This window comes from Eriocheir sinensis, chromosome 29 (assembly GCF_024679095.1).
Source record: "Eriocheir sinensis breed Jianghai 21 chromosome 29, ASM2467909v1, whole genome shotgun sequence".
In the NCBI taxonomy this organism is placed as follows: Eukaryota; Metazoa; Arthropoda; class Malacostraca; order Decapoda; family Varunidae; genus Eriocheir; species Eriocheir sinensis.
In genome coordinates this window covers 15,432,945-15,459,904 of record NC_066537.1, presented here as the reverse complement: position 1 = coordinate 15,459,904, position 26,960 = coordinate 15,432,945, and the positions used below count along the sequence as shown (strand labels likewise).

General features: G+C 43.3%; 2 protein-coding genes across 7 annotated transcripts in view; one reads left to right on the top strand and one right to left on the bottom strand.

The window, feature by feature from the left end:
• The first annotated feature begins 1,006 nt into the window (after window positions 1-1,006).
• Window positions 1,007-10,568, top strand: LOC127005134 (uncharacterized). Of its 4 annotated transcripts, none has more exons than XM_050873740.1 (7): window positions 1,007-1,076; window positions 1,793-1,922; window positions 2,376-2,550; window positions 3,865-4,035; window positions 5,945-6,097; window positions 7,499-7,670; window positions 9,939-10,568. In XM_050873740.1, the coding sequence occupies exons 2-6, from the start codon at window positions 1,795-1,797 to the stop codon at window positions 7,643-7,645; spliced, it is 774 nt and encodes a 257-aa protein (XP_050729697.1). In that variant the 5' UTR covers window positions 1,007-1,076; window positions 1,793-1,794; the 3' UTR covers window positions 7,646-7,670; window positions 9,939-10,568. The 4 variants fall into 4 exon arrangements, with proteins under 4 accessions (XP_050729697.1, XP_050729698.1, XP_050729696.1 ...); XM_050873741.1 differs by having other exon boundaries at window positions 1,063-1,193; XM_050873739.1 differs by lacking the exon at window positions 1,007-1,076 and adding an exon at window positions 1,234-1,395.
• Window positions 8,144-26,960, bottom strand: part of LOC127005132 (matrix metalloproteinase-24-like) — a 27,916-nt gene continuing 9,099 nt past the window's right edge. Inside the window, exons 2-14 of one of the 3 annotated variants that reach the window (XR_007758349.1) lie at window positions 19,401-19,505; window positions 19,078-19,210; window positions 18,096-18,196; window positions 17,469-17,673; window positions 17,009-17,157; window positions 16,354-16,522; window positions 15,581-15,717; window positions 14,841-14,981; window positions 14,274-14,417; window positions 13,256-13,369; window positions 12,715-12,793; window positions 11,318-11,457; window positions 9,960-10,108 (exon numbers count right to left, since the gene is read on the bottom strand). Coding sequence is in view for 2 of the 3 variants with exons in the window: in XM_050873733.1 (XP_050729690.1) it covers window positions 9,933-10,108; window positions 12,715-12,793; window positions 13,256-13,369; window positions 14,274-14,417; window positions 14,841-14,981; window positions 15,581-15,717; window positions 16,354-16,522; window positions 17,009-17,157; window positions 17,469-17,673; window positions 18,096-18,196; window positions 19,078-19,210; window positions 19,401-19,505 (1,653 nt within the window). In the remaining variant the exon portion in view is untranslated. Of the gene's footprint in view, window positions 11,458-12,714; window positions 12,794-13,255; window positions 13,370-14,273; window positions 14,418-14,840; window positions 14,982-15,580; window positions 15,718-16,353; window positions 16,523-17,008; window positions 17,158-17,468; window positions 17,674-18,095; window positions 18,197-19,077; window positions 19,211-19,400; window positions 19,506-26,960 lie in introns of all 3 variants that reach the window. The other 2 variants (XM_050873733.1, XM_050873734.1) reach the window with 2 other exon arrangements.

Here is a 26,960-nt window from a genome sequence, read left to right as displayed (position 1 = left end):
GTGTAGTAAAGAGAAAAATTCTGGCATTTCATAATGAAGATGCTGGTTGACTTGATTAAGGGATTTGGACAGCATAGATATGAGCTAGAGTCGGAAGTACGACACTAGTCTCATGCAGGATGATTGATTGATTGATAGTTTATTGTTGCAGGTAAACAACAAGGGAGAAGGGAGGAACATGCCATCCCAACCCCCAGGCAGGACAGAGTGTTGATTATTATTATACAATATACGTAGGGTAGGCCAGGTAAAAAAAAAAAAAAAAAAGGTAGGGAAGCAAAACAGTATGCCCGCAAAGGAGTGGAAGGACGTAGTTAGCAAGTTCCTTGAGTTGAATTGCAATTATTCATCGATACTGTCTTGTTAAAAAAAAAAAATGTTCAGGCAGAGTAGTCATGGCATAATGAGTGAATAGCCTGCCTGGGGGTTGGGATGGCATGTTCCTCCCTTCTCCCTTGTTGTTTACCTGCAACAATAAACTATCAATCAATCAGTTTGTTTGGAAAGATCATTGACTAATTAAGGAACGAGTGGGAGATAAGAACAGTGCCCCACAGAGCACCACCGTTCATGTAATTAACGACAGAGCTGGTCGACCACCACAGCGGAAATAGAACGTCTAAAGAAAGGATTCACTCAAAGGAAACTATAGGTTAAAGTACAGAGAGGAGGGTACCGATAGGTTAGAATCTTTTGACACATTTTTGAAGAGAAATGTCTGTTTAATTCACTGAAGCGGCCAGAAAGATTATTTACAAAGCTTACCAGTTCAACGGATTATCTCCCAACAAAATACCCCAAAAAATTATTATTATTATTATTATTATTATTATTATTATTATTATTATTATTATTATTATTATTATTATTATTATTATTATTATTATTATTATTATTATTATTATCATTATTATTATTATTGTTATTACTATTATTACTATTACTATTATTACTGTTATTATTATTATCATCAACATCATCTTTTCATTATTATCTGGGCGCCTCTCGATCCTCACTTGTCCTTGTGTTTACGTTCGCGAGGATCCGCCTGGCAGCCGCTGAGCCGCAGCCCACAGGTAAGCCCCCACGGCGATAACGACGGATCATGGTGCGATAGTGTGTCGTGAAATGCGCCATCGAAAAGCAAAGTGTGTGGATAGACAGAGGAGGGGGGGACCTACGTAGCGATAAAGGTAAAATAAAAATAAGGTACCGTAATCCGTTCAGAGAAGATAATCAACACTACCCTTAGACATGAGTTTATTTTCTTGCTCATGACAATGCGCAGGGCACCCGTACGGGTGCATAACACGCATATTTGTGTTGGCTGCTGGGGGGACGGGGGAGCCGAGTGAATCAAGTGTAATTGTTAGTGTTGGTGTGTTGTGATGACAAGTGAGTGTGTATTTGTTTCCTGAATGAGTCTATTGTACCGCTGTCTAAAATCTGTTGGGGGAGGCTGTTCCAGTCACGTATGGTGCATGAAAATGCCTGTTGTGACCTAGAGAACCAATAGAATGGAACCCAGGCCCAGTCATGATGTACACATTAGCCGAGCAGGGTAAGAATAACTGTCAGTTTATAAATACCTCTTGTCTGATGTAGTGGGAATATTTTACTATTTTTGCATCAATATGAGAGTGGTAAAACTAAGCTGCTTCTTTATTTATGATGGTAGTGTGGGCCATAGCCTTTGCAATGGTGCTCCAGGTCTAAGATATATGTTATAAATATATTTTAATTATTGATGTAGCTTTTATTATCCATAATATTTTAGTTTTGCTATTTTTAGCAATGAAGTCCATCCTGAGTCTTGGTCTGGGCAAGTCTGGGGTGGTGCTGGAGGCGCCACGGCCGGCAGGGGGAGTCTTGCCTCACCAGGAGGAGGAGGCGCTGGCCAAGCTGTGGCTCGACATCACCAAGTAAGTTTGTTGTCGGCTGCCCAAGTTTGGGAAATGTACCAGCTCAATTTAATTTTAAAGCTATTTTATATTTTCAGTTACTGAATCTAAAATCAGTAATTAACTCATAATTATTTTCTTTTTTTGTATTGCCTTGCTAGCTGTGTGTTTTCTTACTGAAGTGTGTGTGTGTGTGTGTGTGTGTGTGTGTGTCATATTTCCATGTTCTAATTTTTATACTTATTAAATTACTTTTGCCCCTCCTACGGGTACTCTTCCTCCTGTCACCTTTTTCTCTTCTTCCTGTTTCTCCTCCTCCTCCACCTACATCTATCTATTTATCTATCCGTCCAATCACTAATCAATTAATCCATCTTCCTTCTTTTCCTCATTTTCCCCTTTCCTCTACCCCTTCTACATCATCCTCATTCTCATCATTCTCTTTTCCAAAACACTAACTCCCTCAACCACCAGGGCTGAGGCGGGGTGCTGCAAGGTGATGACGGAGGTGCGCAACTACAGGGACTCCATCAGGGGCATCCAGGAGGCCGAGGAGAAGCTGCTGAAGGACTTGGGCGCCTCGGGTTTGACGGCCGTGTCTCCTGAGTTGCGGCAGGCCACGGATGAATACTTGTCTGTGGTGGTGGAGGTGAGTGTTGGGTGTGGAGGATGTAACAATTGTTTCTCACTTGGCATTATTTTATTTAGTTATTTATTGTTTAGTTTATTACTATAGTTGTGCAGTCACTGCCTAATGAAGTAAGGTAAGCAAGACTCGCCCTTCTGGTGTAACAGGTGAGCTAATTAAGTAGTTTGATTATTTTCTGGACCTTCACATGTGTTGGGCAACAGAGATGTCAGACACTCCACCAGCCAACACCCAATCAGCAGCATCATTACCTACCTGGCTAGAAGCTAGGGCTCTGGCTAAATGAATGACCTGTATTCCACTGCAGGACAAAAGCCTTTTTGCTCAGTGTGATGTTAGTGCGCCTCATCTTGCTCTGGAAAATCCTTTCATTTCTTCTGTCTACCTGGTCCTTTCTGCTCTGATTACTATTTCAGGGTTATTACTCTGTTTATGTGGCTGGGAGATTTACTGTCTTGGGGGTTCTGTGTCCCTGCCCTCAACTAGCAGTCAGTCCGTCCCTGATCTAAATTAGTTGGAATGTGGCCTGCAGCCCCTACCCATCTAACTTCACCAAGGCTAAAAACAAACTACAAAATTGAGGTTGGGGTTGAGGCTCATGCCACAACCCTGACTCATTTCTGAGGAGACTGACTACATGGCAGGCTCCCTCAATGCATTCCAAAGGTAGGAGGGTCCCTTTATCTCTTTTGTTTAGGGGGGCCCAAAGTGGGGTGGAAGCAGCGCCCACCTGCAGAACCAGTCCTGGGATTAATATTCAAAAGGCACTGTGTCCGAGGCCCTGGAATATCCTGACCCTCTTGAAGGATCAGCGACTGTCTTACGTATCAAATGAACTCAGGAGGCTGAAGGTGGATATAGAGGGACCCTCTAAGACAAGGAGGCCTGGCATGGTGAGAGTAGTGGTGTGGGCACACGCTCTGACTTCTTCTCACAATGATTACTTTGTCTTTTTACCTTATTGAGCTTTGAAAATTGCATTATAGTTGTACAGTCACTCCTTAATCCAATGGTGTCAACAAAATTTGCTGAAGTTATTCAGTTGATGAGCTAAATTAAAGAATTATGAATATTTTCTGAACTTACATGAGTATGTTGGATAATGGAGATATCAGACACCCCGCCCCCCAACAGCCTGTCAGCAGCGTCCTTACTTGCTTGGTTAGGAGTTAGGGATCCAGCTTAAGTGCTTAAGTGACCATACCACCACCACCACCACCACCATTACTGCTTCTATGTGCTGCTGCTACTACTACTGGCACTACAGTATTGTCATTATCATAATTATTTCCCCCCCCCCCCCCCCCTGCACAGATGAAGGCCAAGAGTGAGGAGGTGAGCAGTGGGGTGCAACAGACTCTCGGGGAGCCGGTGAAGCAGTACCATGTCCTCTATGAACACCTCGATGCCATCCGCCGCCGCCGCGATGCACAGGTGGCCGTGGTGTTGAAGTGTCAGGACAAATTCGACCGACTCAAACTAAAGGTAATGTACACACAAGCTTAAACATGCATTTGAACTCACGGACAAGAGAGAAAGAGAGGTGACTTAATCATGACATTCAGGGCCATATACTGAAACATTTTGGCACCCAGCCACACACATTTGATGAGGCTTTCATATTAGTCATGGGCTATTTCTTGAATAGTTTTATGGCCTTGATGGAAGTTTGACTAAGATTCTGGGCCATGAGCATGAAAAAAACTCACGAAAACTCGATTTATCTCCTTTTGAGCCTTTGTAAATAGATGACGTGAGAGGCGGAAGCATCTGAGAATAGCGTCCTCAGACTCACAGAGGCCTGGAGCATGTTGACAGGAAAGACTTGCTGGTGAGGGAGAGTGGCAGGACAAAGTAACATGAACATAAATGGAGGAAGACAGGAAAAAACCCAAAGACTATACTAAAACATTACCTAGTGTTTAGTGTTAATATAGAAGCTAGCAAATGTGAGGAAACTGCACAGGAAATCTCTTTTGTATCAGAGCTTTATGATGATGATGATGTGATGATAATGATGGTGGTGGTAATGATGATAGCAGTAATGATGGTGATGGTGGTGATGATGATTATAATAATGATGATGATGGTGGTGGTGGTGATGATAATGATACCAGTGATAATGATGGTGGTGGTGATGATGGTTATAATAATGGTGATGATGATGGTTGTGGTGGTGATGATAATGATAGAACAGAAGAACATAGAAGTCTGCAAGAGGCCGGTAGGCCTGTACGAGGCAGCTCCTCTGAACCTAAGCTCCCGTGTAGCTCCCGTGTATCTAACCCCACCTAATATCACTGTCCATGAATTTATCTAATCTATTTTTTGAATGTGACAATTGTATTGGCACTCACCACATGACTGCTAAGCCTATTCCACTCATCCACCACCCTGTTTGTAAACCAATTTTTGCCTATGTCCCTGTTGAATCTGAATTTATCCAGTTTAAACCCATTACTTCGTGTCCTACCCGGTTCTCTTACCAACAAAACCTTATGAATGTCTCCCTTATTAAAGCCCTTCATCCATTTATAAACCTCGATCATGTCTCCACACACCCTTCGCCTTTCTAGAGAATGCAAGTTTAACTGTTTGAGTCTTTCCTTGTATGGCAAGTTTCTCAACCCCTGAATCATCTTAGTCATCCTCCTCTGCACTGATTCTAACATTTTGATATCCATTCTATAGTAAGGTGACCAGAACTGAACCGCATAGTCAAGATGAGGTCTAACTAATGCTAAATATAGTTTGAGGAAGACTTCGGTGCTTCTGTTGCTTACGCTCCTTGAAATAAATCCCAGTACCCTATTTGCTTGATTTCTAGCTTGAATGCATTGTCCCCTTGGACGGAGATCAGAGCTCACTAAGACCCCTAAATCCCTCTCGCACCCAGACCTGCTTATGAGAGTGTCATTTAAGCAATAGTTATGAGAGGGATTGTTCCTACCTACACTCAGAATACTGCACTTCCCTACATTGAACTCCATCTGCCATTTATCCGCCCAGTCATACAATCTGTTTAGTTCACCCTGGAGAATACTAGCATCCTGATCCGACTCAATTACGCTACCGATCTTGGTATCATCTACAAACTTACTGACATCACTACTAATTCCTGAATCTAAGTCATTGATATAAATAATAGACAAAAGTGGACCTAATACCGAACCTTGTGGGACCCCACTCGTAACACATCCCCAGTCAGATCTTTTACCATTGATTTGCACTCTTTGCTTCCTATTGCTAAGCCACGCCTTGACCCAGTTCAAAACTTTACCCTCTACTCCGTAAGCCTGTAATTTAAGCAACAGTCGTTGGTGAGGAACTTTGTTAGCAATGATAATGATGGTGGTGATGATAATGGTGGTAATAATGGTGGTGGTGATGGCAGGGTAAGCGAACAACAGACGTGCTGGTGGAGAGAGACGCAGCGCTGCGGACACTCAAGGAGCTCAACAGTCAACTGCTGAGCGAGGCGGGGAAGTTCCACAACCTCCGCCACACCTACCTCCAGCCCTGCATCCAAGCCTACGTCCAGACACAGGTACGCTGCATGCTGCACCATCGAGCTCTCACAGACTGAAAGCATGTAGACAGGGAAGACTTGCTGGTGAGGGAGAGTGAAAGGACAAAGTAGCATGAGCATAAACAGAGAAAGACAAGGAAACATGACTACACTAAAACTTTATCTAGTGTTTGGTGGCAATACAGAAGGTAGCAAATCGTCTTGGTGGAGGGACAGATGCTTCACTTCTTCCACCTTGACTACTGGTATTAGTATTAGCATTGGTATTATAAGAGACAAACAGGTAGAGAGGAAGGAGTGCTGACTATAAGTTGCCTGTTCAGAAGCCCCCAAACACCTGAGACACTGAGAAAGAGAAAATGAAAGTGAAAGCGATGAGAAAAGGAGAAAGAAGATAAGAGAATATGGAAGATTACAGAAATTGAGGGACAGCAGAGTAGGGTAATAAATGTCTTGAGTGGTTAGTGTTGTCTTTAGAAATCCTTCTTTATACATATGTAAGAGTGTTCATAGATTAAAAGAAAGGCTGGATCACTACAGATATGGAGGCACACACATGCTATAGACTTTTTCTTCTCTTCGACACTGGTCTCTCCTTTTCAGTACTTTATTTCAGTTTGTTTCCTTTTTACTAACTCTACTTTCCTGAGGCAGAGTATTACAGTCTCCACTTCTATGATATTTTTTTTTTCAGAGCCTTACTTCAATTCACTTCTCATCTTACTAACTTTCCTTTCCTGAGGCAGAATACCAAGGCCTTCACCTCTATCAAAGTTAACACTGCTCTGTATATCTGTTTCCTTCTGTACATATTTCTTCCACACTGACCTCTTATTTAATTTTCAGAGCCTTATTTCAATTCACTTTCCTTCTTAATAACTCTACTTACCTTTCCTGAGGCAGAATACCATGGCCTTCACCTCTATCAAAGTTAACACTGTATATCTTTTCCATTTAAACATATTTCTTACACACTTATCACGTATTTCCTGTCAGTGCCTTACTTCAATTCACTTTCCTGCCTAATAACTCTAATCTCCTTTCCTCAGTCAAAATGCCATGTTCATCCCCCCTATAGAAGTTAACCCTGCCTTGTATATCTTTTTCTTTCTGTACATATTTTTTACACACACTTCTCTTATTTCCTTTTCAGAGCCTTATGTCAATTTACTTTCCTTCTTACTGACTCTTCCTTCCTTCCCTCAGTCAGAATACTATGATCATCCCCCCCTATAGAAGTTAACCCTGCTGTGCTTTGTATATCTCTTTCCTTCTATACATATTTTTCAGTGCTTTCCTTCTCACTAACTCTAATCTCCTTTCCTCAGGCAGAGTACCATGATCGTCACCCCCATAAAAGTCAACCCTGCTTTGTACGTCATTCATGGGTTTGACAGCAGCTTGGTATCTTCCTCTCAGGTGGATTACTATGGCACAGCAAACGCCCACTTCAGCAGCCAGATTCAGGCTAGCCGAGGGGCCCACCAGATCCCCGACAGCCAGTACGAGGCCATAATGGGGGAGCACCTGGCCAAAATCAAGGCCCTCAAGATTGTGGCCACCTGAGTCTCTGCCAGTCAGCCAGATCCAGGTGAGGGGAGGATTAGATTAAGGTAAAGTTGGGGGCATAAGCTATAGCTGTGTGTGGTGTCAGTGCTCATATCTGTTGCATTGGCCCTTGATTAGATTGGGTTACCAGGAAAGCCTTATAGGGTTAAATCATAGTTTGAAACTGTAAAGGGATGAGTTAGGTGTGAAAAGAGAAGGAACATTGTGTTAATATTTAGAATGGCCCGAAGGTTATATAAAGAGAAGGAATGCTGTGTTAGTGATTTAGAATGGATTGAAGAAGGTTATAAAGAGAAGAAATGGTATAGTAGTATTCATAATGGGATCAGAGGAGTAGAACATAAAGAGAATTGGAGTGGTGGGACCAGTAATAGAAATATGCACTCCGTCCCATATTCAGGTTGTGTGATGAATGTTTCCTTACATTTCACACCATGTATAGTTTACCTTTTCTTCTCTGGTCTTTGAGGAGGGAAGGAAAAGAATGCACAACACTCATAGGTAAAAATGTTTTTTATTTGTTGTGATGAAGTTTTGTAAAGAAATAAAAGAAAATGGAAAAAAAAAAAAAAAACATACACAGTAAAAGATGGTACATAGAATTAACAATAATAATAGTAATAGAAAAAATAATTATGATATAGAAGTGATTGTGATATAGATAAGCTAACAAAATAGATGTATATACACAATATATACAGCATAAATGGGTAACGTGACTACATAATCAATGCAGGGCTTCTTTTATTGCAACGCCTCAGCTGGGTGCCCGGACAAGGTGGCTCGTCCATACACAATACACTCATCCCTGACCTCCTAGTCCCTTCCAGCACGCCAGGCTCAGCAGACACGTGAGCAGTAGTAAAACACCAGCCAAGGTCTTTCTTATAATAGAACACGTAAGCCTCACCATCACATTACATTCACATTCACTTAGTTATGTTTATTTAAGACTCAGAGTAACATGGATTAACAACAACAACAGACAACAAAGTATTACGTGTACGGCAGACTTTTTAGCCATCACGGCCTTGATTTAAAGGATTATTTGTGCACTAGTTGTGACGTATAACCAGCCGTCATTACCACAGTTATTGCAGTGACCTTACACACACACACACACACACACACACACACACACACACACACACACACACAGTTAAACAGTGGCAATGGGTCCCAAAACCTATCTCTTGCTACAGTCATCTAAACCTAACCACTCAGGCATGACATTCTAACTCCATGCTCTCCCTCATTTCTCCTGCGTCACATAACTATTGAGTGTCCTACGTTGAATATTATAAAGTGTCCCACAGTGAACGCCCTTGACTGGCCAGTGTCTCTGCCTCCCTCAGTGGTGCATAGCAACAACAAGGACGTGATAGAGAGTCATGTTGCAGCTTAGAGGCGGAGGAAGTTAGGGTCGTATTAAAAGACATTTCGTAGCCCAAGAACACCTATTTGACAAGGCTTTCGTAGGAGCTTGGGGCATTTCCAGGAGTAGTTTTATGACCCTGGTGGTAGTTTGACCCTTATTCTGTACCGTGAACCTGAAGAAATACTCATTAGAACCCGCCTGACCCCCTCTTTGATCTTTAGAAATAGCTGATGTGAGAAGCGAAAGTGTCTTATAATACGACCCTAAGAGTCATGTGTAGGTTTGTACTGGTTTAAGGTGTGGTTAAGCCCTCCTTCAGCCTCTTGAGATGGTGGAACTTGTTGTACCAGCTCTTGGGAAGCAGATGAGTCACTTCTTATTGCTTTGGTTATGACTGAGTTCGTGTGTGTTCTTCTTCATCTTCGTTTAACGTCCTTATTTTCCCTTATGGGGTTGGACGGGCTACAAGTCTATGAGTGCTTTGTCATCTCATTGGAATCCCTCATCTTAGTATTCCATCCTATTGCCAGCTCCTCACTGCCTCATGTCACCTTATTGCAATCCCCTATCTTTGTTTTCCATCCCATCTCTTTAGGGGAAGCAACAGTCACATGCTATTGGTGTGGCTGTGACTGTGTTCTTAGTGTGTTTAGTCACCTTATTGGAACCCCTCATCTTAGTATTCCATTCCATTGCCAGCTCATCACCTCACCTCATGTGTCACCTTACTCCAGGTCTTTTTTGTTGAGTGTTTATCTTCACAGGAAACATTTCTTCTCGGAGGATCTTGGAGCTGAGTGAGATCAGTATTTTGTCATTCTTGTGCTTTCCTTGTTCCTGCTTCACACTTAGCAACATGCAGACATTCAGAACTGAGTATCATATCCTGTTTTTCCTTCTTGTGCCTTACAGTCTGAGGAGGAGGGAGGGGAGGAGGGCCAAGGAGATGGAGAGGAGGGAGGCAGGGAGAGGCTGGCCAGACGCTGCACTCCCCTGGTGGATGGCCTGGTAGCCCACACTGTGAGAGCCAGACTGTTGCGGCACCACACTGTTTGACCCGTCATAGTCATCGTCTGAACCGTCTGGGGGAAAGGCAGTCATTAGTGGATGTGCTTGGGGACTTGGGCAGCAACAGCAACAGCAGCAGCACTAGCAGGAGGAGGAGGAGGAGGAGGTGAGAATGCCTTCCTCCACCCATACCATGCTTGCCACTGCTGTTCCTGCCACTGCCATGCCTCTCTTCTAACAAGGATGAAGCAAATATCAAGTTACTACAGTGGTTAGTGTGTTTGAGAGCCTGGATCAAGGAACTCTCTAGTACTGTTACAAGATGGCCCACCAAGTGAAACTGTGAGTGTTCCTTACTACTAAGGTGAAGTGATTAGCTGTGGTTATACTGCTACAGCAAGACTATGTAGATACCATTAATGCCAGGACTGATTAGTGGTTAATACTTTTAGTGGAAAGATAATATTTTTTAACTACTTGAAAGGTGGTTAAGAGATAAAGTCCTAATATATTAATAAAGAGTATGAAGTATGAGACTGGTTTAGTCACCACCATTATGAGTTTACCTAAGGAGCTGCAAGGCAACAAGCCAAAGCAAAAAAATGAAAAAAAAATGAGGATAACACATCAACTCATTCACATCCACTTGAGTCAGATTCCCTGCACTGACAAGCTTCAAGGCTCAGCGCTGAGGTAACATTACTTTTAGCAACACACTTGTTTTTACCTGCCTGGCAAAAGGTGTCTCCTTTGTAAGTATTGTGGCTCAGACTGTTATGCCTCCATTCACTCTCCATTACATAAAGGTTCATCCCATGTTTCACTATATATAAGTAATGCCACTGATCATCACATTGTCGTCCCTCATCACCTCAACACGTTCATAAACCCTTGATGCTCTTAATGGAATATCAAGATCATCTTCTTGTACGTGATTAATTTCCCTTTTTTTGTACCAAACTAGATCCAATTTTCTCATTCAGCTCCCTTTAACAGTTCAAACCCCTTAAAAAGCTTCATATCACTGACTTATGAAAACAAGCAATCTCCCACAGTTAGTTCCTTAACTGAGCACCATGTGAAAGGCACCGGTGTTATCACATGAGTAAGGCAGAGAAGCAGGTAGTATTAGTAAGGCTGAGTGGTAGCAGATGGAGCAGCGGCAGCAGGATGAATCAGGAGTGGCAGGGCAGGGCGGGGCGAGCTGTTGTGTCCCGAGGCGTTTACCGGGCAGGGCCTCCCTCACTCTCTGACTCTGCCGCACAAGATGACCCATGTGTTACCTGGGCCACACACCCCCTGGGGAGCAGCCACCACCCAGACAGGCCAGAAGCACCAATGGGACAAGCATGCAAGGCCTGGCACAGACCACCGGTGTGCCTGGTGGGGCGATCCACCTCCTAGCCGGAGCGGGTGAGACCTCCTGGGAAGGGAAGGCGCTCATCACCACCCACAAGGCTCCCACACATCTCTACTCACACTCTCTCATCCACAAACAAACTCTGATATACTACTTATGGTTGCTGCACTACTGATATGTGCAGCTTCAGGAACACTTTTAGTGAGGAACAAGGGACAGTGGCATGACAGGCATTCTACTGAAGGAGTCAGGCTGCAGAACACACACACACACACACACACACACACACACACACACACACACACACATACACACACACACATAGGCGTGCAGTTACAAGAGCTGTGATAAAGTAGTTCTCACGAGCAGTCTGTGAGTCTCTGAGCTACAGGTTTAGGCACAGAATGGCATGTCAACACATCATGTCTGAGGTCAATTTCAGACTCCATTGTTTTGTGGAAGAGCATTATTTCCTTCTCTGGAGGGCTTTTATGACATGAAGTTGGTGCTAAATGTACAGTGTGATGGGAGACAGAGAAGACTTTGCAAGTGCATGCTAAATGCACACAGATTCATGCTCAGCATTGAGAGTGAAGTCATCTTATGATGAACCACAGAGTGGAATGAAGAGCTGTGCAGCGGAGGAACAGGTGCTAACGAACACACTCATTAACAGACCAAGACATTCTTGGCGGCGAGGAAGGGAAGAGAGTAAGCCTGGATTAAGACACACATGCCAGCTCCACAATAACAGTCACCAGCTACTTCTTTGAGGCTGATCAGGCATACACACACACACACACACACACAGAGGAGACCAGGCCAAACTATATTCTTCAATGTTATTGTTCACCATCAGTGGCCAAGAGTCCTAGGAACCAGTTCATCCACCTATTTTTATTGCTTTCTTGGCAAATATCTGCCCTTTGAGTAGTAAACCAAAGACTCCTGTTGGCCAGTGATGATGCTTGTCTGATATGAGCAGGGAATGAACTAGCAAGCAAAGTGTTAGTTGACATGCAAACAGGTTGGCAAGGCAGACAACAAGCAATAACATCACTATAAAAACAATCTTCCTATCTTACTCAAGACACTCATAACAAACAGATATGTACTGATATTCACACTTCATAGGCACTGAAGGAATATGAAGCAAACAGCAAAACATGTAACTATTGCAATGAAATCATTTATATAACTATTAAAGGCTGCAGAAGCTCATATGGCTGATGAAAATAAATATAAAAAGTGACATGACTAGGGCAGAGTCGAGCCTTGCGTAAAACAAAAGTAGACGTCAAGGTGAGAGTGGGAACGTACCTGCGTCAAAGGTGTCATCCTGAGTGTCGCCCTCGGAGGGAAGGGGTACGTGGGCTTTGTTGGTGTGCACACTTGACATCTGAAGGTGGAAACAGAGACGGAGGGAGATTAAATGATTGCACAAGAAGGGAGAGAGAGAGCGAAAGGGAGGCATAGATGAAAACAGAGATGGAGGGAGATTAAATGATTGTACAAGACAAGAGAGAGAGGGAAAGGGAGGCATAGATGAAAACAAAGACGGAGGGAGATTAAATGATTGTACAAGAAGAGAGAGGGAAAGGGAGGCATAGATGAAAACAGAGATGGAGGGAGACCAAATGATTGTACAAGAAGAGAAAGAGAGGGAAAGGGAGGCATAGATGAAAACAGAGATGGAGGGAGATTAAAAGATAGTATAATAAGAGGAGAAAGAGAAGACAGAAAGGGAGAGAAAGGAGAAGGTAAAAGATGAAGAGGGTAGAGAAGAAGGAGGAGGGGGAGGAAACATTTGAAGATGCATAAAGGTGGTCAGGTGAAAGACTGAGGGAGGCTGTTTACTGACCTGTGACCCGGAGGCAGGGCAGCCGAACCACCAGTATCCGACAGGTCGCGGGAATTCAGGGTCAGCAGCATCCACCCTGAAGCCCCTGTCGTTGAACCGCCAGTACTGACCATCCTGGGGGATTATGGGTTAGGTTAGGTTAAGTTAGTGATGATGATGATGAAATGGATGTGTGTTATTGGAAGTATGTGAGATAAGGTATGTGATTTCTCAATTTTTTATGTTTCTTTAACCCGGTAGCAGCGATGGGCCAAATTTGTGGCTCTACTGTGTAGCAGCGACGGGCCAAATTTGTGCCATGATTTTAACCCCCAAAAATAGATGATGCATAAACTGATCACAAATGCTTTGATATATATTATGAAATGGTTTGTGTGAGGGGTGTTTTTTCTCATTTTTCTCGCTTAGAGGAACATTTAAGAAACATGATCCTTGCTGCTACCGGGTTAATGTGTATCTGAAGACAGGACAACAATAGGAATTACTTTATTTCTCAACTTTTTATCTTTTTTTTTCTTAGTTCTTTAACCTCCTCCTCATTCCCTTTCTCCTTCTCATCCTCCTCTTCTGTTCCTCCTGCTACTATTACTACTACTACTACTACTACTACTACTCACCTTTTCTCTTACCCTTTTTAATCTTTCCATATTATTTCTCTGTCATATTTTATCTTTTCTGCATCTTCTAATGTTTCCTCTTCCTCCTCCTTTCCATCTCTTCCTTCCCTTTTCCCCTCATCTAAATCTTCTCCACCTCCCTTTTTACATTTCCACCTCTCTCCCTTTCTTTCCTTTCCATCTCTTTGCTCCCTTCTCCCTCATGTAATTCCTGTCTTCTCTTCCCTTACTTCTTCTCCTCCTCCTCTCTTTCCTCTTCATCCCTCGAGCTTTTTCATATTCTCCTCCTCTTCCTCCTCCTCCTCTTCTCTTTCTTCCTACTCTTCTCTGTTCCATTCTCACTCATCTTGTCTTCAACCTTCCTTACTTTCATTTCCTCTCCTTCTCCTCCTCCTCCTCACCTTGAAGAAGTAGGTGTAGCCGTTGGAGTACTGCAGGGCGTCGTCGATGTTGTTGGGCAGACCTTCCCAGTTGGAGATCGGCTTGGGGTAGTTCTCCTTGACGGGCGGCCGCAGGGACGGGTCGAAGCGCCAGTACTGTGAATCCTGTGGCGAGGAGAAGAGAGTTGAATTGCTTTTATTTCTTGACATATTTTTACCGGTTTGTTTGTTGGGAATTTTAAGACACTTACTAACCTGCCCCGCTGCCCCTCTATTTCTTTAACCTTCTTTATTCTCTTGTTTCTCGGTTCTCTGTCCTTTAAAATTTTCTGTGTTTCTCCTTTTAAAATCTTCTGTGTTATCTATTAACCTCTTTTTCTTTTCCCTTTCCATCTTTATCAATTCATCTTTCTCTGGTAGTTATCCTTTTTGTTTTTCCTTTACACTTTAAGTCCCTTGAAGTCTTTTGTTTTATCTTTTGAACTGCCCTTCCCTGTGCTCCAGTCTGCCTCCCTTCCTAACATTCCTTTAACATAACTCCCGTTCCCTAACATCCTCTGAGGCACATTGAAGGACACCTGAACTAACCTTGAAGAAGTAGATTTTCCCGTTTCCGGACCAGACAAAGGCAGCATCAATACTGTCAGGGATGCCAGCGAAGCCCTTGGCGATCTTCTTGGGGTAACCCGTGTCCCGGGTCATGTCGCTGAACCGCCAGTAGTTGTCGCCCTGTTGGATGAGGTCATGCAAAGGGTTAGGTAAGATGTGAAGAAATGAAGTGAGAGAAGAATGGAAGTTTGAGGAGAAGGTTAATGATTCTTGATGTTCTGTTGAGTGTTAGGTTAAGAAAAGATACTATGATTTTAATTCTGAGACATTGCTTGTTCTGTTGGCTGTTGATAAAGTGAAGGACAAATTCCAAGACATGGCGAGTTATTCTTGTGTTCTAAGTTCTGTTGGCTATTGATGAAGTTAAGAAAAGATGTGACTTACTACTACTACTTCTACTCTTATTCTTTTTGGTCTTCCCATCTTATTTCACTGTTATATTTACATTCTTTTCTGCATCCTCTATTGTCTTTGCTCTACCTTCTCCTCCTTCTACATCCTCATCTTCACATATTCATCTCCTTCTCTTTCCTCTTCACCTATTCCATCCCTTGTCCCTTACCTAACTCTTCATTCAAACTAGGAAAGCCATCATCAGTAATTTTTGGAGCTGTTGTACAAAAAATGTTGATGTATTTGTGCATTCACCAAGTAAGAATCAAAGCAAAGTAACCTAAGCTCATTCAACAGGTGGCAGGCAAGGATACTCGTCAGCTCACCTTGAAGAAGTAAGTGTTGCCGTTGGTCCAGGTGAAGGCAGCGTCCAGGAAGGAAGGCAGCCCCCCCCAGTCATCACTTATGGAGCGTGGGTACCCGGAGGCCACGCCGTCATCTGTAAGCTCCCAGTATTGTGTTCCTGTAGGGGTGTGAAATGGGGAGATTAGGCCGGTGCTGTCGTCTCTCTCTTTTTCATCTCTTTGTTCTCTTTTTCATCTAATTCTTGTCTACCACTTTCCTTTGTTCATTTCCTTCTCCTTCTCCTCTTCTGCCTCTCCATCTCTTCCTTCCCTTCACAAACTCCCACTCACTCTTTACATCCACACCAAACCATTTTTGTCTCTTCACAAACTCACACTTAACACCCTCACCACACCACTTTTGTCCTCTACCTTTCAAATTCACCCTCACTCTTACACCACACCCACACTACACCCCTTCTGTCTCCTGTCTTCACAACCTCCGACTCACATCCACACACAGTACAGTACAGTTTACCATATAGAAATATAAATACATGGAATGAGTTAGATTGGAAGAGGAGGTTGAGGCAAAGAATATGTGGCACTTTAAAGGAAAACTGGACAAATATAGATATAGAGACAGGACCACTCATGTGTAGCCCATGCCCTGTATACTACAACTAGGTAAAATACACCACACTACTTCTGTTCTCTGTCTTCTCAAGCTCACACACCCACACCATACCCCTTCTTCACCCCTTCCCCCTGCCAAACCTACCCTATGCCCCCCTCCTTATGCCACCAGTACTCACCCTTAAACATGTAGGTCTTCTTGTTAGCCATGGTCACTGCCACGTCAATGGAGGAATCGCGGCAGAGCTTTTCGTCAGAGCTGCCACTGCCACTGCTACCACCACCGCCGGACAGAGTTGGGGCCTGGGTGGCGGGGAAGGGACGGGCCTGCTTCTTGCCGTACAGAGCCTGAGGAGGAGGAGATGAGTTGGAGGATGGGAAGAAGTGATGAGATGATGAGGATGAGAGATGTAAATAGGAGAGTTGCAGATGAGACATGCGCCAGACCTCAGCCCATTTACTCTTCTTGCAGTTCTTTTCCAGCGCTTATAGCCCCTTACCAGCCCACCAAACCTTCATCAGACCCTTCCTTGAATATTTAACCTAACCAGCCTTTTTCCTCTCCTTCCAAACCCATATCTGAAAACCTAAACAGACCAATGCCTTTCCTTTCCTTCCAGATATTTTCCAACCTTTAGTCCCTTGCCAGTCCCTTCCAGACTTGAAACAGACCTTATCTTTATGCCTAACCTAACCTAACCATCCTTTTCCTCCTTCCAAACTCATATTTCAATGCCTAACCTAACCTAAGCTAACACGACCTTTCCCTATCCTTCCAGACCTTTCCAACCCATAGTCCCTTACCAGCTCATCAGACCTTAATCAGACCCTTACCTGAATGCCCTTGATATCGTCTTCGTCCAGACTGAAGCTCGACTCGTAGCCTCGGTAGAAGGGCGCCATGAGGGAGCTCCTGACATCAGAGTGCGAGAGGCCCAAGGAGTGACCGAACTCGTGGGCGGCTACTTGGAAGAGGTTGGTGCCTGCGGGAGGAAGAGTGTGTGATAGGGTTGTTACAGAAGTGGTGGTGGTGCATAATGGGTTCAAATGTGGTAATGTAGTGTTATTTTCGTTGTTGTTGGTCTCTGTCTCTTTTTCATTCTTTATTTAACTAGTTTCTCTCTCTCTCTCTCTCTCTCTCTCTCTCTCTCTCTCTCTCTCTCTCTCTCTCTCTCTCTCTCTCTTCATTCTTTATTCAACTAGCTCTCTCTCTCTCTCTCTCTCTCTCTCTCTCTCTCTCTCTCTCTCTCTCTCTCTCTTTTCATTCTTTATTCAAGTTCTCTCTCTCTCTCACCTCGGTAGGAGTTGATGGTCCAGGCCTCAGTGTCATCGAAGTGAGCGTCTCCTCCGTAGATAGGGAAGTAAGCGTGGGCCAGGGTGCCGCCGGGGCCATCAAAGGGGTCCCCGTCACCGTGCTCGCCCTTCTCAAACCTGACTTCGATGTGGACCTTGCCCGAAGTTGATCTCTCGAAGGTCAGGTCTGTCACGTCTTCCCACACCTGTTAGGATGAGAGTGGATAGGGAAAGGATGAAGTGGATTTTCCTAGGTTTTTTTTTGTTTATGTAGCTTTGATTACACACACACACACACAAACACACATTGTCTTTCTCTATCTCCTTGTAGCTACTTTTCTTCTTTCTCAGTGTCTTCGTTTTTTTCCTTATTCATTCTTCCATTTTTCTGTTTTCTCTGATCTTAATTGTTTCTGCTGGTCTCTTTTTTTTCTCCTTATTTATATCTTCTTTTCTTTTCCTCAATGTCTTTCTTTCTTTCATTTCCTAGCTTATTCCCTTTGTTCTTTACTTTTCTTCTTTGTCTTTGTTTCATCGTTTCTTTCCTTTTATATTCTCTCTCTCTCTCTCTCACCACGCCCAGCCATCACGGACACAATCATCCACATCCTCCACCTCCGCTACTGACCTTGAAGGCGATGGCGATCTCCCGGTCCACATCGTTTTGCAGGAGGCCGTTCGGGTACTTCGTGATCCTGTAGGTAAGAGTCTTCACCCTCCACCTTGATCCTGGGGGACGGGGGGGATAATGACCTTGTAGTACGCCAGTTTACCAGTGCTATGTCTTTTGATAACCCTACTTCTCATTCTAACTTACTTCTATTTACTTTTACTACCCTTCTTTCTTACAAACATGTCTGGTGGAAGGAGAGAAAATGGCCTTGTAGTACGCTAGTTTACCAGTGCTATATGTCTTTTGTTAACCCTACTTCTCATTCTAACTTCTATTTACTTCTACTACCCTTCTTTAATTCTTACAAACATGTCTGCTGGAGGGAGAGAAAATGGCCTTGTAGTACGCCAGTTTACCACAGCTATGTCTTTTGTTAACCCTACTTCTCATTCTGACTTACTTCTATTTACTATGTGTTGGCCGTGTTTAAAGACTTTGCAATCATGTCGTATGCAATTTAATGTTAATTAGGCTGCGTAAATGTATCTGATTACCCCAATACCTGAATCAAATGCCTTTCTCTAAAAAGCTCAATGCATTGTCTTACTTTCCATATTGAGTTTATGCAAGGTTAAGTTACTGAAAAAAATATTACTAAAATTATCAACCGACTTTTTTTTGTTTAAGTTAAATGCATTTATATTACGCTTTTCATGTTGGGTAATGCAAGGTTTAAATTACCTAAAACTACTAAAACTATATATTTTTGTTATTGAAGTTAAATACATTATTACGCTCTACTGAGTAATAGCTAGCCTACAAACTACCTAAAACTACTTCTAAGACCATCTACCAACTTCCTGATCGTTTATTTAGGGCACAGGATGGGAGTATACAGTCGGTCAGGCATAAACAGACCACAAGCAGCTCAAACCAGTGCGTGAAGCTGCCTTCCCAACCACAGCCGCGGCGGGGTGAGGGGGGGGGGGCCACTCACCTTGCAGGGCATAGCGCTTCCTCCTGGCTCTGGTGCCGAAGCCGACCTTGTCCTTGACGCCACAACGCGGGGTGTTCATCATCTCCAGAGTCGAGTTGTCGAGTTCACCCGTCTGATCAAGTCCAGCGAACGCCTGCACATCGGAGGTAAAACAGCTTAAGATCGAATATCATCATCATTATTTTCAGGCATAACAAAGGTCTTTCCTAAAGCTCTCCACCTCTATCTGATGGTACTGTGCTCCATCCTGCTCTAGCAAATGCTCTAACTTCATCTCTTCATCTTGTCCTCCATAATATCATCACTGTGATAGTTTCTCTCACCTGGAACTCCATGATGCTTTCCCTCAGCTTGTCTTGGGAGAGCAGGGCGCCGGACTGAGGGTTGAACAGCTCCGGTTCCATGTAGCCGAATTTGGTGAAGTACAGCTGCAAAGAAGAAATAGAAGGATGAGTAAAATTAGTTCGAGTCGGAGTCCATACGAGTTGACAGGCTATGATAACTTTTTTTTCCTCCTCCTCCTCCTACAACAACTACTACTACTAAACAAATAATAATGATGTTAATGCTTTTTTATAGTAACAAAAGTCGCTAAAGGGGAAAATAACACAAAAAAGCTTATTACAACATTTTCTTGCATACTACTACTACTACTACTACTACTACTACTCAAATACTATCAACAACGCTAATGATTTTTTTTACAGTAACAGAAGCAGCTAAGGGGTAATAAATAAATAAACATCACAAAAAATGTCGCTATACAGGTAAAAGATAAGGTAAGTTTATTCCGTGGACGATAATTAATTCCCCAGGTATGAGAGCTCGCACACCTGACGTCTGTTGTTCCCTTTCATTCTCTTTACCTGGAATCGCTCATTAATAAGACGTGCACGACAGGTGGATATGCGGCCTACCTGCGCAGGTGTTCACGTATTCAAGGCCATTCGATCCAGCCCGTCAGAGCATTATATATAACCTTGTTCTCCGCTACCACACCCAACTGGTTTCTTTTCTTTTTTCTTTTACTTGACTCCAGTGTTTAATTTATTTTTCCAGTTTATCTCGTGTTTCCTTTTTTATTCGTTTTTCCTTTTGTGTCATCTTTTAGCTTTTCTCTTTTCCATTGTTTCTCATTTATCACCTTTCTTCCATCCATCCTTCCTTTCTTCCTCCCTTTATACAATACTGCCTCGTGCTGCTGCTCCTCTTCCTCCTCCTCTCTTACGCAAGGGATATAGGGCATTAAATAATTCCGTGGCATGCAAACATTATAACCAGTTCCATGTGTGTGTGTGTGTGTGTGTGTGTGTCCGAGTAACTCATCATTCTGTTAATATAATGAATGTCAAATTACCCCTTCCTCCTCCCTCTCCTCCTCCCCAGCTGGGTCATCGCCCGAGAGAGAGAATCGAGGTCCAGTATAAATTATGTAATACTGCCACGAATCGAATTTTAGGATGGCTATATAATATGCTTGACCGTCTGTGTGTGTGTGTGTGTGTGTTTCAGTGGCTGGGTCGGACAGGGTGAGTTAGGGTAGGCTAGGCTAGGCTAGGCTAGGCAGAGTGGCGCCGAGTGGACGTGGGTCGAACTGGTGCAATCAATGAATGGTCCCAGGCCGAGGGTTCCAGTGGGTTCCTCCCAGCCCGACGTAAATAAAGAGACAAATAGTGAGGGGAGGCGGGGCGACATGAGACAGGGCAGCCCACCACCACCCATTGAACTTCCTGCCAGAGAGAGAGAGCCCCCCCCCCCCCTCTCTCTCTCTCTCTCTCTCTCTCTCTCTCTCTCTCTCTCTCCATTGTATTACTTTCCCGGAAACAATAACTTCTAAAGGATAATATGTGTCGTAACCCTGACTTTGGTATGTACAGTACCGTGTTTTTGTGCTTGTGTGTCTGGGCGTGGATTTATTATAGTGTGTGTGTGTGTGTGTGTGTCGCAACGCTCTTTCAGTTCTGTGATTCATTTAACCTTTTACAGTTAATCTGTAAAACGGACGGGTTGAGTTAAAACAAACAGGAGCAAACACGGAGCAGTGATTCACTCGCCTATCTCGTCCTCGCTGCGGGATGGACAAACTCGCGCCGGTAGTGTTTTCTCTTCATCTCTCTCCTCTTCCCTTTCCCCAGCCCCATCATTGCGGTCAATTAGGTTCGTCTCTAATAACAATGTCGAACTCCTAAGGCCATAATTTCCCCTGCTGGACCAGTGCCAACAGCGCCAACAAGGACAGTCCCGAGACATTGCGGCCGGCCATTGAGAGTTCAGTGCGGGTTGCCATGGCGGGGTGGTAAATTCGGACAACTTCGCTCCAAAATTATAAAATATTTGGACTCGACGTCTCTCCAGAGACTCCTAGAGGACGCCAAAGCATGCAGAAACGATCGAGCATGAATGGAGGTAAAGGAAAACGTGTTATTTGTTTTGGTTTGGTAATTATGAGCGAAAATTTGATGGCGTGTGTGTGTTGCATGTCATGCTAACCAAGTTGGCGTTCGTGAGTTGAAGTTCCCTTTTTCTCTGCCTTCCTTTTCCTCCTTCCCTTGAGACTGCGGACTTTCTACGATCAATACAGCGAAATTACGATGATTATACAGCATGCTAAGAGTGCCTGGTGTATAGTAGACCGTAGGGAGCCGTAGATAACGCAAAATACAACGAATGTAGGAAATCTTAGGGACGGAGGAGTGAAGATGCTACGGAGGAGGAAGGGAAGGAAAGGATCATGGTAAAATTTCATGGTGGGACGACCGAGCTAATTGCGGGGCCCTGGACGCCTCTTTGTTTGCTGAAACCGACATTTTAGTTCGTTCTGTGGCTGGTGTGTGTGTGTGTGTGTGTGTGTCCTTGTGGTGAGTGGTGACGAGCAGTTTCCGTGTGTGTGTGTGATTTTTTTTTTGTCAGACATGATATATTTTTCCCTTACGGCTATTCGGTTTCCTAGAATATTTGACGCACTTTTTTTTTATTCCTAGCGTTCGCGTGTGTGTGGGCGGAATGAATGAACAGTTAGTTTTTATAGAGAGAAAAAAAATCCCAATGATCACTTCCTCGAATACCGTACACGATTCTTCTAATATCCGGCCCTCAAACATTTCCGCTTACTTCTTATTCCCTTTAAATCTCATAACCATCCCCCGCGTAAACAAGTGAGATATTTGCGGTTTAGATATAAAGTTAAATTAGCAAACAAGGCCATTGCTCGATTTATTGTTTCCTTGGATCTCAACAAACAAATAAGAACAATGAATCAAATGGTAATGATTTTATTATACGATTATTTGTTGTTTATTTTTAGTTAAAACGTCATTGGAGGGTATTATTCGACTTCCTGTTTCCTTGTATCTCAGTAAATAATAATAATAAATAAAATAGTTCTACGATACGATTACAAGAAAAAATCCCGGCCGTTATTTCCATCTCATTAAGCAAACAATTATTTTACAAAACGAATATTATAAGGTCTCGGGCGTTGTTTCCTTATATCACTAAACAATTATTCTACTATATGATTATGAAAGTGCCGTTATTTCCGTGTATCTCACCAAACAACTATTCAACTATACGATTATAAAAAAAAATTCCCGCCACTGGTTTCCTATTCCAAGCTTCAGAATATCCTCGCTAGGGTCACATGGCCTCATTCTAACACAATAAACGTGACTGATTGTTTATGGTGACGTCACGGCCTTGAGGCGCTGCTTAATGGCTGGTAAGAGGGAGCTCTGATGGGTGAGCCTAATACGGGGGAGCTTGAAGTGGATGAGGCTAATAAGGTGAAGGATGAAGGGGAGGGAAAGGAGGATGAAGTGGAGGAAAAGAGGGAAAATTAGGTGAGGTTTAAGTTGAGAGAGAGAGAGAGAGAGAGAGAGAGAGAGAGAGAGAGAGAGAGAGAGAGAGAGAGAAGTATTCAGGGTATAATTGCTACTGTAGTCTTTGTCATTACGAGCTTGTTATCTTAATTGGTCTTTAAGTTGTTAGTTCGTGGGTTCAGGAGTCGTTTCGCGCGCCGGTCTCGAAACGGTTTGTTGACGCTTCGTTCGAGTCAGTGAAGCGAAGCACCGAAACGTGAATTATCCATAACGTAAAAAAAGAAACCCGTTAATTTGTTTCCTTGATCGTCTTTTTAGCGAGTCATCCATTTTTTTTTTTTATTTGTTACCAACAAGCATAATTTAACCTTGTCTTCCTTTCTTTTTCTTCCCACCTGGACGCATACCTTTTTGTCTATTGACATATTTAAACTGAAATCTTATATACGCCTCCAATTTTTGCTTTTTCACAGCTAAATCTTATGAGATACGTTTATTCACTTGGTGTGTAGGATAGGGAAAGGAATCCCACACCTCTCCCTTTTCAGTCATCTATTGAAAATTGAATCCTATTGAGGGTGTTCTGTCCTTACTAAGCTATACAAGGAAGAACAGGGTGTTTAGTATAGAGGAAATAACAAAACTTCTCCCTTCTCAGACATCTATTGACGCTTGAATCCTATAGAAGGGGTTTTATCCTTACTTGGTTATAGGGAGAACAAGTAGAGGGTAAAAAAAAAAAAAAAAAAAAAAAAAAAAAACCTATCCCTTTTAGTTCATCTATTGAGACTTGAATATGTAGAGGAGGTTCTGTCCTTGATTAGCTCTAAAGGGGAGGATACGGGAATGAGAGGGGGGGGGGGGGGAGGAAGTGGGGGTAGATTGCAGCACCACCCATGCATTACCACCACCTCCACCCCTGGCATAATGTCCCACTGTTTCGAGGACATTTCATAAGCAGCTAGTTCGATGCCAGCGTGAGTGTGAGGTGGTCTGAGAAATTTCCGTTCGTGACTCTACATACTAAAACTAATTGTTGTAATATTAATAGTTGTAGTGCGGTATTGGTAGTAGTAATAATAGTTTTATTTTTTTATTATTATTGCTGTCACTTCTTTTCTTTCTCCTCCTCCTCCTCCTCCTCCTCCTCCTCCTACTACTACTACTACTACTACTACTACTACTACTACTACTACTACTATTACTACTACTACTATTACTACCGTACTACTACTACTATTACTACCGTACTACTACTACTACTACTACTACTACTACTACTACTACTACTACTACTACTACTACTACTACTACTACTACTTCAGTTTATTCTCTCTCAAGTATAATTATGGTAAAATACATAATTACAGGGCGGAAGAACGATAAATTTTAAATATATGTAAAAAAATATGTACTAATTTTTTTCATAATTTCATTGACAAGATAATTATAGTCTTCGTAAACCTTCACACGAGAGAGAGAGAGAGAGAGAGAGAGCATCACCACCTTGAGATACATAACGAAGCACCTCTAATTTTCACCTCAAACACCTGGAGCGTCAACAATGAATCGTTCACACCTGGATTGCTTTACGGGAAGGTGTGGCCTCGTGTAAAAGGTGAACCCCGTGCTTTGTATTCAGTCAGGTAAATAGATAGAGAAGAAAACAATAACTAAATAACAAGCTCGTAAACACTATACCCAGATTATTTAAACGTCGAAGTAGTGTTTACTGACAGTCACGTTGTTAGTTTACTTTTTAATTTATTTTGGGGGGGACGGAGTTATCTAGAAGTGTTGGATTTTCGGAGTTAATTAAGTCGACATATTACAAAATCAGTCGTAAAAAGTAATATAAAAAACAACAACAAATATTTAAACGTCGAATTAGTGTTTATTGACAGTCATGTGGGTAGTTGATTTTTAATTGGTTTTATAGAAGTGTTGGATTTTCGGAGTTAAGTCATGTTACAAAATCAGTCGTAAAAATAAGATAAAAAAATCAACAAAACCAACAAACCAAGCCTTAAAAAAACGTGTCAAAAAAGATAATTCAGCCACAGCATTGTATAGATAGACATATATAGAGATAGATAGATAGATAAAAGAAGAAGTAGAACCACCACCACCACAACCATGACGAATCAGTATCCTTAAGAGTCCTACATGACCCTTTACGTAAGATCCTGCTGGCTGAAGGGTAAAGGGGGGGGGGGAGGGCGCAGGGCAGGTATTGTGGTAACTACTTTACACCTGGCCGAGACTCACGCTTACAGGATGGGCTTGGGCTCGTTACCCGCCACTCCTTGCTGTGTGTGTGTGTTGCAAGGCTCGTGCGGCAAGGGGAGTGGTGTGCCCTTGGTGTTAGAGGAGAAATGGGTGGGGAGGAAAGAGGAGGAGCAGGAGTGATTTACGAGAAAAAATAAAAGGGGAAAAACGTGGGTGAGGAGGAGGAGGAGGTAGATAGAAGAGTAATGGCGTATTCATTTTGGTGGAGAAGAAATAGAAGGGGGAGAGAGAAGGAAAGAAGAGGAGGAGGAGGAGAGGAGTGTACCCTTTGTGTATGTGGGTGGGTGGGTGTGGAGAAGAAATAGGAGCGAAAGAGGAGGAGGAGGAGAAAGAAGAGTAGTGGCGTGCCCTTTGTTGTGGAGGAAAAAAAATAGTAAGAGAAGAAGGGAAGAAAGAGGAGGAGGAGGAGAAGTATAAGGGGAAGAAGACCCATGGGAGGAGGGATGAAGGGACAGGAGGAGGAGGAGGTGGAGGAGATATAGGAGAATAAATAAAAGGGGAAGACCCATGAGTGAAGGGGAGGAAAGCAGGAGGAGGAGGAGGAGGAGGAGAAGTATAAGGGGAAAAAGACCCATGGGAGGAGGGATGAAGGGGCAGGAGGAGGAGGAGGTGGAGGAGATATAGGAGAATAAATAAAAGGGGAAGGACCATGAGTGAAGGGGAGGAAAGTAGGAGGAGGAGGAGTGAAACAGGAGTAGCGTGTCCTTTGTGGCGGCGGAGAAAAAAGAAGAAGGAAGAAATGACTCATGGGAGGAGGAGGAGGAGGAGGGGAGGAAAGAGCAAGAGGAGGAGGAGGAGTAGTGAGAAAAACAAAAATAATAACAGGAAATGAGGACTCAAATAGTGCCTAAAGAAATGAATAATAATTTTACTTTGAGAATTAAAAGGACGAGGGATTGACTTTTTTGGGGGTGGGGAGGGTTAAGGTCCCCCCGCCCCCCCCGCCCCCTCCCCCTCTAATTTTGGTGAGGCAACAGGAGGAAAGGAGGAGAGAGGGAGACACAGAGAACTACAACAAGAAGAATTAGATGAAAGGGGAACAAGAGGAAGAACGAAAAGGGAAATGGGAGAGAGAACTATAGTAGATGTAGGGGAAGGGAAGAGGAGGAGAAGAAGGGGGGGGAGAAGGGGAGGAGGAAGATGAGGAGGAGGGAAGGGAGGAACAATAAGACGAGGTGATTAAGGAGGAGAGGAAGGAACTTACTGAAATACCTGCAGATGGAGAAGAGGAAAGGAGGAGGAAGAACAGCTGGAGGAGGAAGAGGAGGAGGAGGAGGAGGAGGAGGTATGGAACAAAGGAATAGTAGCAGGGGTGGAAAAAAAGGAGACGAAAAACAGAATGGAGGATGAAGAGAAGGATGAGATGAAGAGGGGAAAGAGAAAGAGGAGGAGGAGGAGGAGGAGGAGGAGGAGGTATGGAACAAAGGAATAGTAGCAGGGGTGAAAAAAAGTAGACGAAAAACAGAATGGAGGATGAAGAGGAGGAGGAGGAGGAGAATATGAAAAAAAAGTATTAAAGGTTGATAAGTAGAAAGAAGAGTCGTGGAAGGGAGACAAAAAGTAGACGAAGAAGAAAGGAAAGCAAAATGAGAAGGATGAGACGAAGAGAAGCATAGAAGGAGGAGGAGGAGGAGGAGGATAAATAATAATAACGATGAGTAAGAGAAAAAAAAAGGACGAAGGTAAATTCCATAGAGATGAGGTGATGATGTTTTCTGGAGGTGAGGAGGAGGAGAGTACACGAGGCTGGAAGAGAAGGAGGAGGAGGAGGAGGAG